This window comes from Bubalus bubalis, chromosome 7 (assembly GCF_019923935.1).
Source record: "Bubalus bubalis isolate 160015118507 breed Murrah chromosome 7, NDDB_SH_1, whole genome shotgun sequence".
In the NCBI taxonomy this organism is placed as follows: domain Eukaryota; kingdom Metazoa; phylum Chordata; class Mammalia; order Artiodactyla; family Bovidae; genus Bubalus; species Bubalus bubalis.
In genome coordinates, this window is record NC_059163.1 from 72897772 (window position 1) to 72915129 (window position 17358).

General features: G+C 43.3%; 1 protein-coding gene across 8 annotated transcripts in view; it reads left to right on the forward strand.

The window, feature by feature from the left end:
* CCDC149 (coiled-coil domain containing 149) overlaps positions 1–17358 on the forward strand; it is a 121113-nt gene that overhangs the window by 60847 nt on the left and 42908 nt on the right. For all 8 annotated transcript variants that reach the window (XM_044946033.2, XM_044946034.2, XM_025290238.3 and 5 more), the window contains one exon: positions 3913–4020. In XM_044946033.2, the coding sequence (XP_044801968.1) occupies positions 3913–4020 (108 nt within the window). The remainder of the gene's footprint in view (positions 1–3912; positions 4021–17358) is intronic.

Below are 17358 nucleotides of genomic sequence, written 5' to 3' on the forward strand. Positions count from 1 at the left end.
TGCACCCTCCCTCTGGGCCAGTCCCTGTGGCCTGGGGTGCCTGTCCCTCCATCTGCTGGGGAGGGATTATGCTTGCTGAGCTAATGTCTGGGAAGTGTTCTGGAGTTCCCTGGAGGAAAAGGAGAGGCTGCCCGCTTGTGATACTTTGTGCTAGCACAGGAGAGCTGCAAGAAGGAGGGGAGGAACCCAGAAAAGAAAATCAAGAATTGAATCATCTCTCTACTGCAGTCCCTGGGGTTAACCTGCTCTAGTGGTTTTAAACTGTTTTCCAAAGTGGAAATCTTGTGATGTGAGAGCGAGAAGGAAGCCGGTTGCCTTCGCCCTACCTGGAACTTGCCCCAGGATATCCACAAGGCTCATGCTTGCTGTTCCTCCTTTTTCAAGTCTTGGTTTAGATGCGGCCTTCCTTGTGACACCTTATGTGGTCTTTCCCCAGCACACGCTGTCCCTTTGCCTGCTGCGTTTGTTTCACATAGCACTCATCATTTAACTCATCGGTCATTATTCATTTTGTTGAAATATAATACAGTTAATATAATGTCATCTATTAAAATGTAAATTTACAAGGGCAAGGGGCTGTGGACTAAAAAATTCATCACAACTTTGAAACTAGAGAGTTATTTGATTTGGTGGGAATGTTAAAGAGTCTGAGCCCTGGAGGCAGCATCTCAATAGCTCTGAGAAAACTGCTCCGAGGAGGCAGGAGAGAGTCAGGCTATATACAAGTTTGCAATAAAGGGGCCAGGCAGTCAGTCTGAGCATCAAAGATTATTAAGTAGTTAGGAAAACCAGATATCAAGCTAAGGAATTTAGTGTTCTTCTATGTATGGGAAGATGCAAGCCTCTGGGCTCACTGAATTCATTCCTTTCATATGCACCTCAACTATCTGGGGCCAAATCCTGTTTCTAGAATGTTTACATCCTTAATTCCTTGTTCACCTTAAGGGGTGGCAGGTGTGGCGGATGGCTGCTTCTTGCAGCCCCCTACCCCCACTCCTCAGCAATTGCCTTTAGGGGGTGGCGGCATCTGCCGGATCGCTGGCATAGTGCTCCCTTTTGGGAGCCCCCATTCACATTAGGAGGCCAGAAATCATGGACGGCTGTGACATTTCTTGCCCACCGATATGGCAGGAAATACTTCATTTCACAAGACTTTGTCTGTATTGCTCACTGTTGTATCTCCAGAGTCTAAAAATTGTGCCTGACACATAGTGGGCACTCCCTGAATATTTGTTGTCTAAATGAATGGGTGACTGAGTGCAGGGGCAGGATGACAAAGGAGAAAGCTGTATCCAAGGAGCCTTTCTGCCAATCTGCCCAACTGTCCACTGAGTGAGTGAGTTGGAGCCACTGGAAGGGCAGAGTCAACGAGAGATGACCAGCCTTTAACCAGTGCCTACTATACATCAAGCACTGTAGAAGATGTCCTAGGTTCATTATTCAATGAAAGTATCAATTTATTACATGAACTACGTATGGTTAGCTCCATTTCATGCGTGAAGAAACTCAAGAGGTTAAGAGACTTACTTAAGGTCACCCAGTCCAGTTAGTGGCAGAACTGGGACCCAACTTAGTCTATGATTCCTTCTGGAGAAATTTCCAAAAGTCGTCTGTTGATCATAGTATCTCTTGTTTCTTTGCTCTTCTGCCTGCAAAATGGGGGTGAATTTTCCTTATCCTTCACCAAATTTTTATCTGATAAGGACAGGAATCTGGGAAAATTGGAAAAAAACTATTACAAGATATGAGCTTTGCAAATATGGGGTTGAGAATTAGGTCACGTTTTTGAATAATGTTCACAATTAAGCAAGTAGAAAACAGGACTGGGTTGAATCCTGCCAAGTGGGGATGAGCGGGGTTTCTATGCAACGTTACGTTCTATGAACTGGTTTCAGTTTGTTATTATTCCAGACATTTCTAGGCTAAGACCACAAACTTCAGACTCAACCTATTATCTTTAATTTAAGAAATATTTATGGAGCATCCACTAGGTTCTCGAGGTAGACCAGTAGAGAGAACAAAGTTCCTTGCCCTTAACGGAGCTTCTCTCTTATTAGGGAGAGAGAGACGGGAAATAAACACTGAGCAATAAACATATGTCAACATATGGCAATAAACAAGAAAGTAAACTACATGGTATGTTAAGAGATGGAAATGCTATGGAAATAAAAAGTAGTGCAGGGGACAGGGCTTGGGCATTCAGGGGAGGTAGGCAGTTTGCACCATTAGACAGTGGTCCACATGGGCCCTTTGAAATGATGCACTTTGAACAAAGACCTCAAAAAGTCAGGGAGTGAGCCAAGAGGTATCTGGGAGGGAGAGTATTCTAGTCCAAGAGAACCGACAGAGGGAGCGATGCTGAGATGGGTCCTGCCTGCACTATGCGGGGAACAGCCAGAAGGTGGGCTCGCGAGGAGCTGAATGGGGCCTACCTTGACAGTAGAGATGCTGGATATTCCGATGGCTGGAATATGGGAGATGAAATAAAGTGAGGAGTCAAGCGTGAGCCAAGGTTTAGTCTTTATATTAGTCTTTCACTTTCATTCCCCTTTGATTACCTAACATAACTGAGTATTCCTGGAAGTATTAGCATTGAAGTCTTTGGAGATTTAGCCAACTGCATTTGCACTCATCCACAGTGTCTCTGGATTTGAGTTTCTTCAGCTATCACAGGGCAGGAATCTAAAATATGACTCTCAAACCCCTTGTATGACTGTTTCTGAAAAATGCCTCTTCAGGAGTCATATTCCGATTGCTGGCTTGCTTGCCTCCCTCCTTCCTTCATTCATTTATTCATCAGGAGTCTTTAAAACATTTGCTGAAATGAGAGCACTTCCTGGAGCAATGTCCTTGGAGGCTTAGGAAGGAGGAAAAAGAATCTGTACCTTTGAATAGTTCGTTTCTTCTTGTTGAGGTTAGATAAGAGCACAATAAGCAAGGTGAGAATTAGAACAAATTAGCAAAATTTGAATAGTATAGAAGCAGCAGCCATTAGACTATTAGACTATTTACTATTAGGTATTACTATTAGCCATTAGACTATTTACTATTAGGTAAAGTTGAATAGTAAGTTACAAGCTTGAATAGATGAAAGCATGCACATAGTTTGGGAACAGATGTAAATTCAGGTTCAGGGAAACTGAGAAGGGTGGGAGCATGGTAAAGGATGCTCAAGCGGTCCAGAGGAACCGGCTATGATGTGTTGATGAAGCTGGACTGAGGGAGGGGAGAACTGCCCATGTGGGCTAGCGGGATCTGGTCTGAGCAGGAAGAAGTCTTAAGGAAGCGATGCCATTACAAAGACTGGACTTGAAGGCGCTCATGCTGGCTGTTTGGTACTCTGGGAACTAAAACAGGGGAATAAGGAGGTGAGCAAAGCAGCTTAGGAAGTTGTTGCATTACCCTGGATCCTGATTTCTGTAATCATGATACCTCACCAGTCTCTTGTCTGACTGATTTTTTTGATCAAAATTCTGGGCATTAAGGTGGCAAAGAAAAGTTCATTAAACATGATCTATTTGAAGGAAAAAACTATCCAAACAAGGAAATGAAACTTTTCCATTATTGTTGGCCCAAAGTTAGCATTGAACTCTGGACTGCTTGTAAGAGTTTTCATGAGGAACTCTTTAAAAAAAAAAATGTCAAGTAAGACCAAGTCCTCCATCACTTGTCTGTGAGCCATTCTGGAAATAAAGAACATCCCCAAATTGAGGTTCATGGCCAATTTTATTTCCCTCCATGCGGTTGTAGTGGCGTGATTTTCACACTCGCTATATTCGTACATGTGTTTACTCTAAAGGGCTTGTGTGCTTCAGCTGGGCTTGGATGCTGACTGCAATAAGCCTAATAAAACCTCACATTTCTCCACTCCTCCACTTCTGATTATATTTCATAATGTGTTGATATTTGCAGGCTAATCTTGCACAACTATTGAGAGATTCTCAGGACCGAAATAAACATCTGGGAGAAGAAATTAAAGAACTTCAGCAAAGGCTCGGAGAAGTCCAGGGTGACAATAAGGTACTGTGAATATTTAAAGACAAGAAGCTCTCCTGAGTAATTTTGTGCCATAGGTTTATGTATGGTGCATCAGAAAAATGTAATACAGCATTTGTGTAAAAATTTGTTATAGATTTTTACATTTACAATGGAAATTCAGTTTAGCATTTCTTATCTTTATTACATTCCCTTTGCATGTATCCGTGCACATGCGTCTGTGTGTGTTTCTGGGTTGTTCTAAAATATTGTCACAACCCATTGTAGAAGTTTCATTATGTTCAGCTTGGTGCTGAATAACATTGTGGTTGAGGGCAAAATAAAACCCAAATGCTATACTTTCTCTCTTCTATACAAATAATGGATTTGTGGCTCAGATGATTTGGAATTATTCACATTCGGTTTTGAATTTTAAGTAGTCATCCTACTAATTATGTTCACATAACCAATTTATTTTATTGCTAAATTTGGCAATTTGTATGGAACATTGCTCAAAATCCACTGCTTGGTATTAATCAAACTCCCCTGTTGGCAACGTTAATTATAAAATATGAACTCATAAACTCCAAACTAAATGTGAACACTCTCTCTCCCAGCTGAAGCTGTGAACAAAAGTACAATTGAGAAAAGGAAGAAAAACTACCCAAGTTTAATTCTGTCCCCCGCCCCCCAAATAATTTCCTGTTTTTCCAAGATAACTTCAATTTTAACTTCTTGCTAGAGGCAGCTTTCACAACAGGGATGGCCTTTGGAGTTTGACTCAAGAAAACTACATGGAAGGAGGTGCTTTCTTGGGAAATGTCTTTTGAATGGCACCAAATCCCCTGACAAATGATGGGCATGTTCAGCGTTGCTGGGAGTCATTGGTGATCAGGAGGTGCCATTTTGAAAGATGCTCATTCTTTTTTAAAAAAAATGCACGGAAGTGTCTGGATCATCCAGAGAACCCTTCCATGACAAAAGAGCAGAGAGGATTGTGTGTTTACTGCTGGCTGAAGGGGATCAACCTAAGGGCGTACTGGGGAGTCCTCTACGCAGCCTCTTCTCCACTTGCTGCTGCTGCTGCTAAGTCACTTCAGTCGTGTCTGACTCTGTGCGACCCACAGATGGCAGGCAGCCCACCAAGCTCTGCTATCCCTGGGATTCTCCAGGCAAGAACACTGGAGTGGGTTGCCATTTCCTTCTCCAATGCATAAAAGTGAAAAGTGAAAGTGAAGTCGCTCAGTCGTGTCTGACTCTTCACGGCCCCATGGACTGAAGCCTACCAGGCTCCTCCTTCCATGGGATTTTCCAGGCAAGAGTACTGGAGTGGGTTGCCATTGCCTTCTCCACTTCTCCACTTAGTCTGCCTTTAAAATTTTTTTAAAAACTCTTGGATTTAACATACTATATTTGCAAAAGTAAGCTCTACTATTCTCAGTCATGAAATAGGAGGTGGATGAGAATGCCTAAGAAAGGTACTAATTAACCCTAGACAAGCTAATCAGGCCTTCCAAAATGACTTAAGCTCTGTAACCTAGGTGTTTGGCCAAAAATTAAAGGCCAGGCCTTCTTAGTCACTCCCACAAGTTATAACATCAGAGTAAGTTTTTCCAGAGACTAAAATCAGGCATGTACAATCCTGTCCTTTAAATCTGTAAAAATATTGCAGGAATTTTGAGATGAAATGGGGCTTCCTTGATGGCTCAGACAGTAAAGAATCTGCCTGCAATGCAGGAGACCTGGGTTAAATCCCTGGCTCCGGAAGAAGCCCTGCAGAAGTAAATGGCAACCCACTCCAGTATTCTTGCCTGGAGAATGCCATGGACAGAGGAGCCTGGTGGGCTACAGTCCATGGGGTCGCAAAGAGTTGGACATGACTAAGTGACTAATACACTTGGAAGTGATATAAATCCACAAAATACTAAAACACTTTGAAACGTGATATTTGGATTCATGGTTCTTCTTGACTGATTTTTTTGCTTCTTTTCTTTTTTATTTTCTGGGCTACCCCCAACTCTCCTAAACACACCTCTGTCTCACCTTTTGGTCACTTATAATTGTATCACTTTGTAGGCATGAGATATTCTAGGCATTGACATTTGCAACTGATATTTCAAGGAAAGAAAGGGAGGGGGTGTGCACATAAGTGTGTGTGTGAGTGTGTGTGAAACACTAAGCGCAGGTCTGGGGCTGCTTTTGCATTGGCACCATCTGAACTTCATGATTTGCCTGCATTCTGGGTCTTTATTCCAGTAGCTGAACACATTTATCAAACTTGCTTTTCTCAACCAAGGTTTAGGATTTAGTGACTCATTTTCATGGCCTGTGAAGTAATTTGCTTGCCAAAAGGTGCAGGGAAGATGTTATAATGTTCAGTAGACCCTGTATCTCAATATCCAGACCTCTCCTCCTCAAAAAAGACCAGCTACAGTGAGCCCCAGAAATTCCATTTATTCTCATTTGCATCTAAAGTAATAGGGCTGGTTTATTTTCAGCCCCCTGTGAGTCATGTTCATCCTCCCCGCTACCCTCACCCCCAGTCATCAACATTAAGGCCAGATGACTCATTCAGTAATGACACCAGCCATCATGAGAAACTCAGAGGCCTCTGTTGAAGGGTGGCCATGAGTGTGTGGTAGGAAATGAGTTAACCCCACCTTCGCTTTTTATTCATTGCGTCACTCACAGCTCCAGCCTTCCCATCACCTTCTGAATCCAGTCCCACCTCCCTACCTTGGTGTACTGGATCCCTATTATCCAGCCCCTCCTAATTTCTCCAGCCACATCTCTTGCCATTAGTCGCCTCATACCTCCACCCTGCAGTGCTCATTTCAGCCTCTTTCTGGAGCCATACTGCTGTGTGCCTCAGGACCTTTGCACCTGCTGCCACAGTCTGGAACACTCTTCCCCTTTACTTCTGCAAACTCCCGCTTATCTTTCAGGTCATAGGTCAGATGTAGCCTTCTCCAACCCTTAGGGGCTTTCCTGCACACACCAACAGTGTCCTACTCTTTCCCCTCTGCTTGTACTTTTGTGGCTCTCCTCCCATAAGCGCAAACCCTTTGCAGGCCAAATTCCTGGTATCCATAGGAATTAGCATTCTTAGTTTGTGATGCATAGATTTTATTTAATAGATCTTTTAAAATTTTTAATCAGAGGATAATTGCTTTACAATGTTGTGTTGGTTTCTGCCAAACGACAATGTGAATCAGCTATAAGTCTACATAAATACCCCCTCCCTCTTGAGCCTCCCTCCAACTCATACTCTATCCCACCCCTTTAGGTTGTCACAGAGCACTGGGCTGGGCTCCCTGTGTTACAGCAACTTCCCACTAGCTATCTGTTTTACACATGGTAATGTATATGTTTTGATGCTACTCTCTCAATTCATCTACCCTCTCCTTCATCCATTATTCTCTATCTGTGTCTCTATTCCTACCCTGCAAATAGTGTGATCAGTACAATTTTTCACCCTGCAAATAGTGTGATCAGTACCATTTTTCTAGATTCCATATATATTTGTTCTCTTTGACTTACTTCACTCTGTGTAACAGGCTCTAGGTTCATCCACCTTAGTTCAACTGATTCAAATTCGTTCCTTTTTGTGGCTGAGTAATATTCCATTTATATATGTACCACAACTTCTTTATCCATTCATCTATTGATGGACATCTAGGTTGCTTCCATGTCCTGGCTATTGTAAATAGTGCTGCAGTGAACGTTGAGATACATGTTTCTTTTTGAATTATGGTTTTTCTCAGGGTATATGCCCAGTAGTGGGATTGCTGGGTCATATGGGAGTTTTACTCCTATTTTTTTTTAAGGAATCTCCATGCTGTTCTCCATAGTGGCTGTATCTATTTAATAACAGATCTTTAATGAAGCAATGGAATAGGATAAATGAATGAATAAAGGAAATGTAAAAAAAAAAAGAGCAAAAAAATTCAAGAAAGAGGAAGAGAAAAAGAAAAAGAACACAAGAAAATAGAAGACTGACTGTCCATCTGGTTGTCATCACTAACTTGCTTTGTAGGGTGAAGACTAATTTAGAAATCTGGAGAAAGGAGTTAGAAAGCAAACCATTCCATTCAAGAAAAACCTGAAGAAAACCAAACCTAAGCTGTGAGACCTTGGGAAACCCCTGGAGGGGTCAGGGAGAGCTATGGTTGAGCCTAAGTAGATGTGGGATGAGACTCCTGCTCCTAGACTGGCTCAAGCCTATTCAATTCAAGAAATAATAATTGATGTTGTTTGATTCCTAACTCCCCATATTCTGAACAGAAGGGCTGATGGCATCAATTAGAAGCAACTATTAAAGTGGAATTTTTTTTTTTTATCTTTAAGTTGCCATTTTAACTGATGACCCTTCGCCATATTTTGGGAAGCCCAGATTCTAGACGTTAAGTACATTTAAGAAACAAGGTGATAGAAAATTACTTGCCTTGGTTATTTTAAGGTAGACTAATTTTTCCATTTGTTCAGCTAGAGCCTTGTAACCCTACGTGCCATAAAGCATTTTCAAACAGCCTCTTGAGAGATTTGTTGCCACCCTGGCTTACAAGCAGCTTGGTACTCACACAGGGCTGGCAGGTGGATGGTGGGCTTCCGTGATCAACATCACCTAGTATTCTCTGAGCATAGCCCAATAATTTCTCAAGGCTCGCAGACAGATACAATGCCCCAGTCCAAACCAGACGAGGGGCGGGAAAAGGGAAGCCTAGTAGATGTCCTCCCCTTTCTTGATAATTATACCTCTGAAAGGTTAAAGAAGGAAGGGAGGACTTACACCTCCACAGATCTCCCTGGGGAAAGCTCTTCACGAGGGTGGATTGCCCAGGGCTCTTTGTGTGTCCGTCTGTGAGGAATAAGGACCAATTACATGGGAAGACCCAGCAGTGCTAGGACCTCAAGTCTGGAAAGCAGCCCACTGAGAGAATTACAGCTTCCCTTCCTGCCCCCACCATACTCCTGCTTCCGCTTCTGAGCAGACATTAGAAAAAGAGAAGTTTCAGGGAAAGGGGACCAGGAGGAAGAAGGAGGTCTTTGAGAATTTAAGAATCAGTAAGAGGCACAAAGGTCCCCAGTGGCTCAGCGGTAAAGAATCTACCTGCAATGCAGGAGACCCAGGTCTGATCTCTGGGTCAGGAAGATCCCCTGGAGAGGGAAATGGCAACCCACTTCAGTATTCTTGCCTGGGATATCCCATGGACAGAGGAGCCTGGCGGGCTACAGTCCACGGGATCACAAAGAGTCAGACACGACTGAAGCAACTGAGCACATGTGCACACAAGAGGCACGAAACCAACCAAGCATACTTGACTCACAGATATCCAGAAGGGGGCTGGTGAGCCTGCTGCTCCTAAGAGGGAGCCTGGCTGGTAGTGCTGTGCCGACTTCTGTGGTATAAACACTGGTGCCATGACATTTAAATATCAGGCCAGCAAATCGAAGTCACTGAATTGGAAGTTAGAAAGCTTGGCACTCCAGAAAGAGCCAGCTCCAGCCTCCCACTGCCAAATGGTATAGTCTAGAATAGTCCAGAAGGTCCATCTTTGGAAACTGCTAGACCAGATTTATATTCTAGCTCTGTCAGTTATGATCTGTGTGCATGTTATTACCTTGTGCAAGTCATTTGTCTCTCTGGGCCTCAGTTTCCTCATCTGTAAAATGGGAGTAATTATATCTCATGTAGACTTGCTGTCAGTTTTCATCATTATTCATCAATACATAATTGGGAACTCCCTGTGTGCTGATTAATGTTCTAGGTGCTATGATTACATCAAGGAATAAGAAAGACAAGGTACCCAGTCTCACAGATATACAGTCTAGTTGGGGAGACAGAGGGTAAGAAAATTAAGTAGTTATATACACAATCATCAGACAGTGTTTAGTGCTAGGAAGAAAAGAAAACAGGAGATTTAATGATTAGAATTGTGTGTGTACATCAATATTATGTTTATAAAGGGTGTAATATAGTGTCTGGCATCCAGTAAGCACTCCATGAAGGGTAAACATTGCTGGTATCTTTAGCACAACCTGGGCCCAGATCAGCTTAGAGTCCTCTTGTATAAAATTTCCACCAGGAATCTCAAGGTCGTTTTACCTGTTGATCAGCTGTTTCCAGTGGACCAGGTGGGCATATGCCTCCCATTAGAGACACAGACTGAGGTGAGAAGCCTGGCACCTTGCATTTTATGTACCCCTTGTGGAATAAGCACCTAATGGAATATACCAGGAGTGGCATCTCATGTTTCTGTTGGGTTTTCTAGGCCACTTGCTTTTATGTTTCCTTCATTTTACAGGTTACGGCACTTTTAGTACAGAAAAACGATAATGCAATGCGAGGCACTCAAAACCAAGGAACGTCAGGTGGGCAGTGTCAGGCAGTCACTTTTACTGGGCCCCTGCTGGCCAATTTAAATGTAACTGTTTGCAATTGTGCATAAACATGTGGTTTTGCCCTTAATAATGAGCTTTATGTTACACCAGCCGACAGTCTTTAAATAACTCTGTTTTATCTGGTATTGGCACCATAAAATGATAGACCCTTTCTGTGAACATACCTCTATTGACATGGGGCTTTTGGATGGATTCAGCAAGCAAACCAATTGAGCAAAGCCACCAGCCAATAAAGATCGACCAATGAGCATGCAGGGGATTTATTAAAGTATACTTTGTTTTTATTAAAAAAAAAAAAAAAAAAGAGTGCTCAGCTGTGTATGTTTGTAACAGTCCAGGATGAGGGATCAGAGAGCTCTTCATAAACATTTCCTCTTTATGCTTCAAAGGAACACTGAGATGTCCTAGCCTGTGGGAAGCCCACATGAAGAGGGCACTCTAATGAAGAGCTCTCACCCTGGGTAATTAGAAATTAATTACCAAGAATCAATCTAACTCAATGCAACTATGAACCATGCCATGTAGAGCCACCCAAGACGGACAGATCATGGTGGAGAGTTCTGACAAAATATGGTCCACTGGAAAGGGGAATGGCAAACCACTTCAATATTCTTGCCTTGAGAACCCCATGAACGTTAAGAAAAGGCAAAAAAACAGGACACTGAAAGATGAACTCCCCAGGTCGGTAGGTGCCCAATATGCTACTGGAGATCAGTGGAGAAATAATTCCAGAAAGAATGAAGAGATGGAGCCAAAGCAAACACAACACCAAGTTGTGGATGTGATAGAAGCAAAGTCTGATGATGTAAAGAGCAATATTGCATAGGAACCTGGAATGTTAGGTCCCCGAATCAAGGCCAATTTAAGTGGTCAAACAAGAGATGGCAAGAGTGAATGTTGACGTTTTGGGAATCAGTGAACTAAAATGGACTGGAATGGGTGAATTTAACTCAGATGACCATTATATCTACTACTGTGAGCAAGAATCCCTTAGAAGAAATGAAGTAGCCGTCATAGTCAACAAAAGAGTCCAAAATGCAATACTTGGATGCAATCTCAAAAACAACAGAATGATCTCTGTTCATTTCCAAGGCAAGCCATTCAATATAACAGTAATCCAAGTCTATGCCCTGACCAGTAATGCTGGAGAAGCTGAAGTTGAAAGTTTCTATGAAGACCTATAACACCTTCTAGAACTAACACCCCCAAAAGATGTCCTTTTCATTACAGGGGACTGGAATGCAAAAGTAGGAAGTCAAGAAACACCTGGAGTAACAGGCAAATTTGGCCTTGGAGTACAGAATGAACCAGGGCAAAGGCTAATAGAGTTTCACCAAGAGAATGCACTGGTCATAGTAAACACCCTCTTCCAACAACACAAGAGAAGACTCTACACATGGACATCACCAGATGGTCAATATCGAAATCAGATTGATTATATTTTTTGCAGCCAAAGATGAAGACGCTCTATACAGTTAGCAAAACCAAGACCAGGAGCTGACTGTGGCTCAGATCGTGAACTCCTTATTGCCAAATTCAGACTTAAACTGAAGAAAATGGGGGAAACCACGAGATCATTCAGGTATGACCTAAATCAAATCCCTTACGATTATACAGTGGAAGTGAGAAATAGAGTCAAGGGATTAGGTCTGATAGAGTGCCTGAAGAACTATGGACAGAAGTTCGTGACATTGTACAGAATACAGGGATCAAGACCATCTCCAAGAAAAAGAAATGCAAAACAGCAAAATGGCTGTCTGAGGAGGCCTTACAAATAGCTGTGAAAAGAAGGGAAGCGGAAACCAAAGGAGAAAAGGAAAGATATACCCATTTGAATGCAGAGTTCCTAAGAATAGCAAGGAGAGATAAGAAAGCCTTCCTCAGTGATCAGTGCAAAGAAATAGAGGAAAACAATAGAATGGGAAAGACTAGAGATCTATTCAAGAAAATTAGAGATACCAAGGGAACATTTCATGCAAAGATGGCACAATAAAGGACAGAAAGGGTATGAACCTAACAGAAGCAGAACATATTAAGAAGAGGTGGCAAGAATATACAGAAGAACTATACAAAAAAGATCTTCATGACCCAGATAACCACGATCGTGTGATCACTCACCTAGGGCCAGACATCCTGGAATGTGAGGTCAAATGGGCCTTAGGCAGCACCACTATGAATAAAGTTAGTGGAGGTGATGAAATTCCAGTTGAGCTATTTCAAATCCTAAAAGATGATGCTGTGAAAGTGCTGCACTCAATATGCCAGCTGATTTGGAAAACTCAGCAATGGCCCCAGGACTGGAAAAGGTCTGTTTTCATTCCAGTCCCTATAAATGGCAATGCCAAAGAATGCTCAAACTACCCCACAATTGCACTCATCTCACACGTTAGTAAAGTAACGCTCAAAATTCTCCAAGCCAGGCTTCAATAGTACATGAACTGTGAACGTACAGATGTTCAGGCTGGTTTTAGAAAAGACAGAGGAACCAGAGATCAAATTGCCAACATCTGTTGGATCATTGAAAAAGTAAGAGAGTTCCAGAAAAACATCTATTTCTGCTTTACTGACTATGCCAAAGCCTTTGACTGTGTGGATCACAACAAACTCTGGAAAATTCTTAAAGACATGGGAATACCAGACCACCTGACCTGCCTCCTGAGAAATCTGTATGCAGGTCAGGAAGCAACAGTTAGAACTGGACATGGAACAACAGACTGGTTCCAAATAGGAAAAGGAGTATGTCAAGGCTGTATATTTTCACCCTGATTATTTAACTTCTATGCAGAGTACATCATGAGAAACACTGGACTGGATGAAGCACAAGCTGAAATCAAGATTGCTGGGAGAAATATCAATAACCTCAGATATGCAGATGGTATCACCCTTATGGCATAAAGCGAAGAAGAACTAAAGAGCCTCTTAATGAAAGTGAAAGAGGAGAGTGAAAAAGCTGGCTTAAAACTCAACATTTGGAAAACTAAGATCATGGCAACTGGTCCCATCACTTCATGGTAAATAGATGGGGAAACAGTGGAAACAGTGACAGACTTTATTTTGTTGGGCTCCAAAATCACTGCAGATGGTGACTGCAGCCATGAAATTAAAAGATGCTTACTCCTTGGGATAAAAGTTATGACCAACCTAGACAGCATATTAAAAAGCAGAGACATTACTTTGCCAGCAAAGGTATGCTAGTCAAAGCTATGGTTTTTTTCAGTAGTCATGTATGGATGTGAGAGCTGGCTATAAAGAAAGCTGAGTGCTGAAGAATTGATGCTTTTGAACTGTGGTGTTGGAGAAAACTCTTGCGAGTCCCTTGGAGTTCAAGGAGATCCAACCAGTCCATCCTAAAGGAAATCAGTCCTGAATATTCGTTGAAAGGACTGATGCTGAAGCTGAAACTCCAATCCTTTGGCCACCTGATGTGAAGAACTGACTCATTTGAAAAGCCCCTGATGCTGGGAAAGATTGAAGGTGGGAGGAGAAGGGGATAACAGAGGATGAGATAGTTGGATGGCATCATCAACTCAATGGAGATGAGTTTGAGTGAACTCTGGGAGTTGGTGATGGACAGGGAGGCCTGGCGTACTACAGTCCATGGGTCGCAAAGAGTTGGACATGATTGAGCAACTGAACTGAACCAAGAATTAAAATGAGCGAGAAGTTCCCTTCACCTGTTCTGGCCCTGTCATATCTTACTTTAACTGAGATCTTGACAGTGAACCATAGGCAACACTCAGTTAGTTCAGCAAGCAGCCAGACTAGTTCAACATTTCCTAATGCTTTACTGTCAGATGAATTAGACAAATGAATTTGGTCTCAGAGACCATATTTAAGCTTGTTCTGGTTTGTATGAGCTTATAGCCTGGGTAGAAGACTTATTTTACAGTACACCACCCCCAAATTGGGATACCCTGGTGGCCCAGCAGTAAAGAATCTACCTGCAATGCAGGAATCCCTGGGTTGGGAAGATCTCCTGGAGAAGGAAGTGGTGACCCAATTCAGTATTGTTGCCTAGGAAATCCCATGGACAGAGAAGTTTGATAGGCTACAGTCCATGGGGTTGCAAAGAGTCAGACATGACTTACTGACTAAACAACAACAACTACAATGTACCCAAATTACACTAAAATCAAAACAAATTGAAGCAGCTTTAAAACTGCTTTGTACAACTCTCTAAATTTTGTCCCCCTGGGAACAATGTGTTCTGAACTATCCGAAGATAAGTCAGGAGCTTGCTAGCTGTGTGATCTTGGGCCAGTTCCTTGACCTCTCTATCTCAGTTGTTCTCATCTGTACAATGGAGGTAATAGTGGTACTTGCCTCACAGAGAGTGGTTTGGTTCAATTCAATTCAACACATCTTCATTGAAAACCTGACTCTCTGGTCTGGAAATAGGGTAATAAACCAACCCACTGAATTCCTGCTATCATGAAGCTTCTATTCTAGTGGGCATAGAAGGACAGTGAGAAAATAGATAGATATATGGTATAACACTGTTTGAACATCTCTGATGTAGTTATTGGTATCATGTAGTGATGATTGGTATTTTCCAGCCTTTTTAGAGATGCAAAATGGTAGGTCTTAGAGTTGACAAAATCTTATATTTGATTGAATACAGTAAAATATGTCAGACAGTGCTAAGTACTAAGTCAACAAGTTACAGCAGGCTAGAGAGCTGTAGGGCTTCCCAGGTGGTGCTAGAGGTAAAGAACCCTCCTGCCAATGCAGGAGACATAAGAGACATGAGTTAGATCCCTGGGTGGGGAAGATCTCCTGGAGGAGGGCTTGGCCACACCAGTATTCTTGCCTGGAGAATCCCATGGACAGAGGAGCCTGGCAGGTGACAGTCCATGGGGTCACAAAGAGTTGAACATGACTGAGCGACTTCACAGGCACGGAGCTGTGTAGACTGCAGCCTGGAGGGCACTGCTTACATCGGGTGTCAGGAAGGCACTCCTGTCCACATGCCCTTGGTTCCGAGGCCTGAAGGAAATCATACGGGAAGTGCTCCAGGCAGTGAGTGCTGTCATCAGTGAGGAGAGAGGCTGCAGAGTGCTCACTCCAGGACCCTCACCACCAGGGTTCAACTCCCAGCCCTGCCATTTCTAAGGTCTTTAAGGTGGTCAAGTCACTCCACCTCTCTGTCTCCACGGGGATGGGAACAGTATATCACGGGATGCTTGTTGGACTTACTGGGTCAGTGTGTAAGCACTGAGGACAGGGCTTGGCATGTGACGGTGAGGGGAAGTGAACACCCCAGTCTGAGGGCAGGTCCCGGGCAAGGACCCTGGCTTCAGCACTCTGCTGCAGCCCCTCCACGGCTCTCCCCTGTGAAGACGACAGACAGTGTCTGCCTCCTGGGCTTGTGGGAAGCCGCAAACCGGAGGCTTCCTGTATCTAAGATGCATCTGAGGACTCCCTGAGGCTAGCCGGACCCTGCTATGGGCACCAGGTATTTCTGTGCATGTGGCCAGAGAGGTCCCTGAGGTGGAGCTGACAGCGGGAGGGATAAGCATATGAGCGAGTTGATTTCTGGAAGCACAGTGAAGGCATTGGGGCACTTACTTGAAGGTGAATGCTTCAGCAATGGTGTTCAGGGAAGACCTCCTAGAGGAGGTGACATTCGATCTGTGACCTGAAAGAGACAGAAGACGTGGGTTCTGCACAGTCCTGTGGGGAGAGCAAGTGCTGAGGCCCAAAGGCGGGCAGAAGCAGGGGCTGAAGGGAAGCCAGCGAAGCTGGCGAATAAGAGAGGTGGTTAGAGTTGGGGTCGAGAAGCGGGTGGGGGCAGTTCATGCATCATTAGCTCTCAGAAGGGCTTTGTGATTTATCCCAAATTTATTCCATTGCAGTGAAGTCACTGGAGCTACTGTGTGTAAGGAAAGCTTCTAGCATGTTGTTTGGCCCAAACTGGGTGCTCATTAACTGGGAAACATTGATGCACACTAATGAGTGTGTGCATGGTGATCTCCAGAGCCTGGGAAGAAGACAATGAAAACTGCTGTATTATGTTTTTTTGTTGTTCTTTAAGTGACAAATTCTTTTGTTTAAAGCTAGAACTGGATTTGTCATATAGGTCTAGGAATTTGAACTTTGGTATACACAATAGAATTGCCTACTTGGAGCCATTTAAAGCTCTTGTGTCTAATTTTATCAAGGGTATTTCAAAAGGTCAGGGGGCAATTGGAGAGGATGTGGAAAAAACCAATGAAGACAAGAGAGGCAGGAACTTGTTTTTTAAGTCACCCAGCACAACACCGGCAGCTGAATGTTTAATAAATGACTTTTGGTGCTGACCTCTCCCTAGGCATGCTATTTGCAGAAGTATGCAAGGACCAGGGTGAGGAAGGGCTCACATCTATTTCCTGTTCATTTTTTCATCTAATCCTCCCAGTAATTCTGGCAAATAGAGAGTCATTGGATGAGGATTATAGCCATACCAGCTACAACTGGGGATTGCACTTTCAAAGCTCTTCAGAGAGTGATCATTGCATTGTATCTTTGCATTGCAAGGATGGAGACCATCCCCAGAGTTGGAGTTGTGCAGTGCCCAGGCTGGGCAGCCGTACTTAACTGTCCTGTCTACAAGATAGCTCTTACCCTCACCATGGACTCACTATGGAATATGCCCCCCACCAAAATTTGTAAGTTGGAACCCAGTCTGAAATGAGATGGTATTAGGTGCTGAGGCCTTTGGGTGATTAGGTGATTTGGGTGATTCAGGGTGGCAGAGCTGACATGAGTGGAATTAGTACCCTCATAAAAGAGACCCCAGTGAGCTCTTTTGCCCCCTCAGCCAAGTGAGGACATAGTGAGAAGACAGCTGACTATGAACCAGAAAGTGGGCCCTCACTAGACAAAATATCTACCACGGCTTTGATCTTGGATTTCCTAGCCTCCAACTGTGAGAAATAAATGTTTGCTGTTTATCAGCTACTCCATCTATAGTATTCTGTTATAGCAGCCTAAATAGACTGA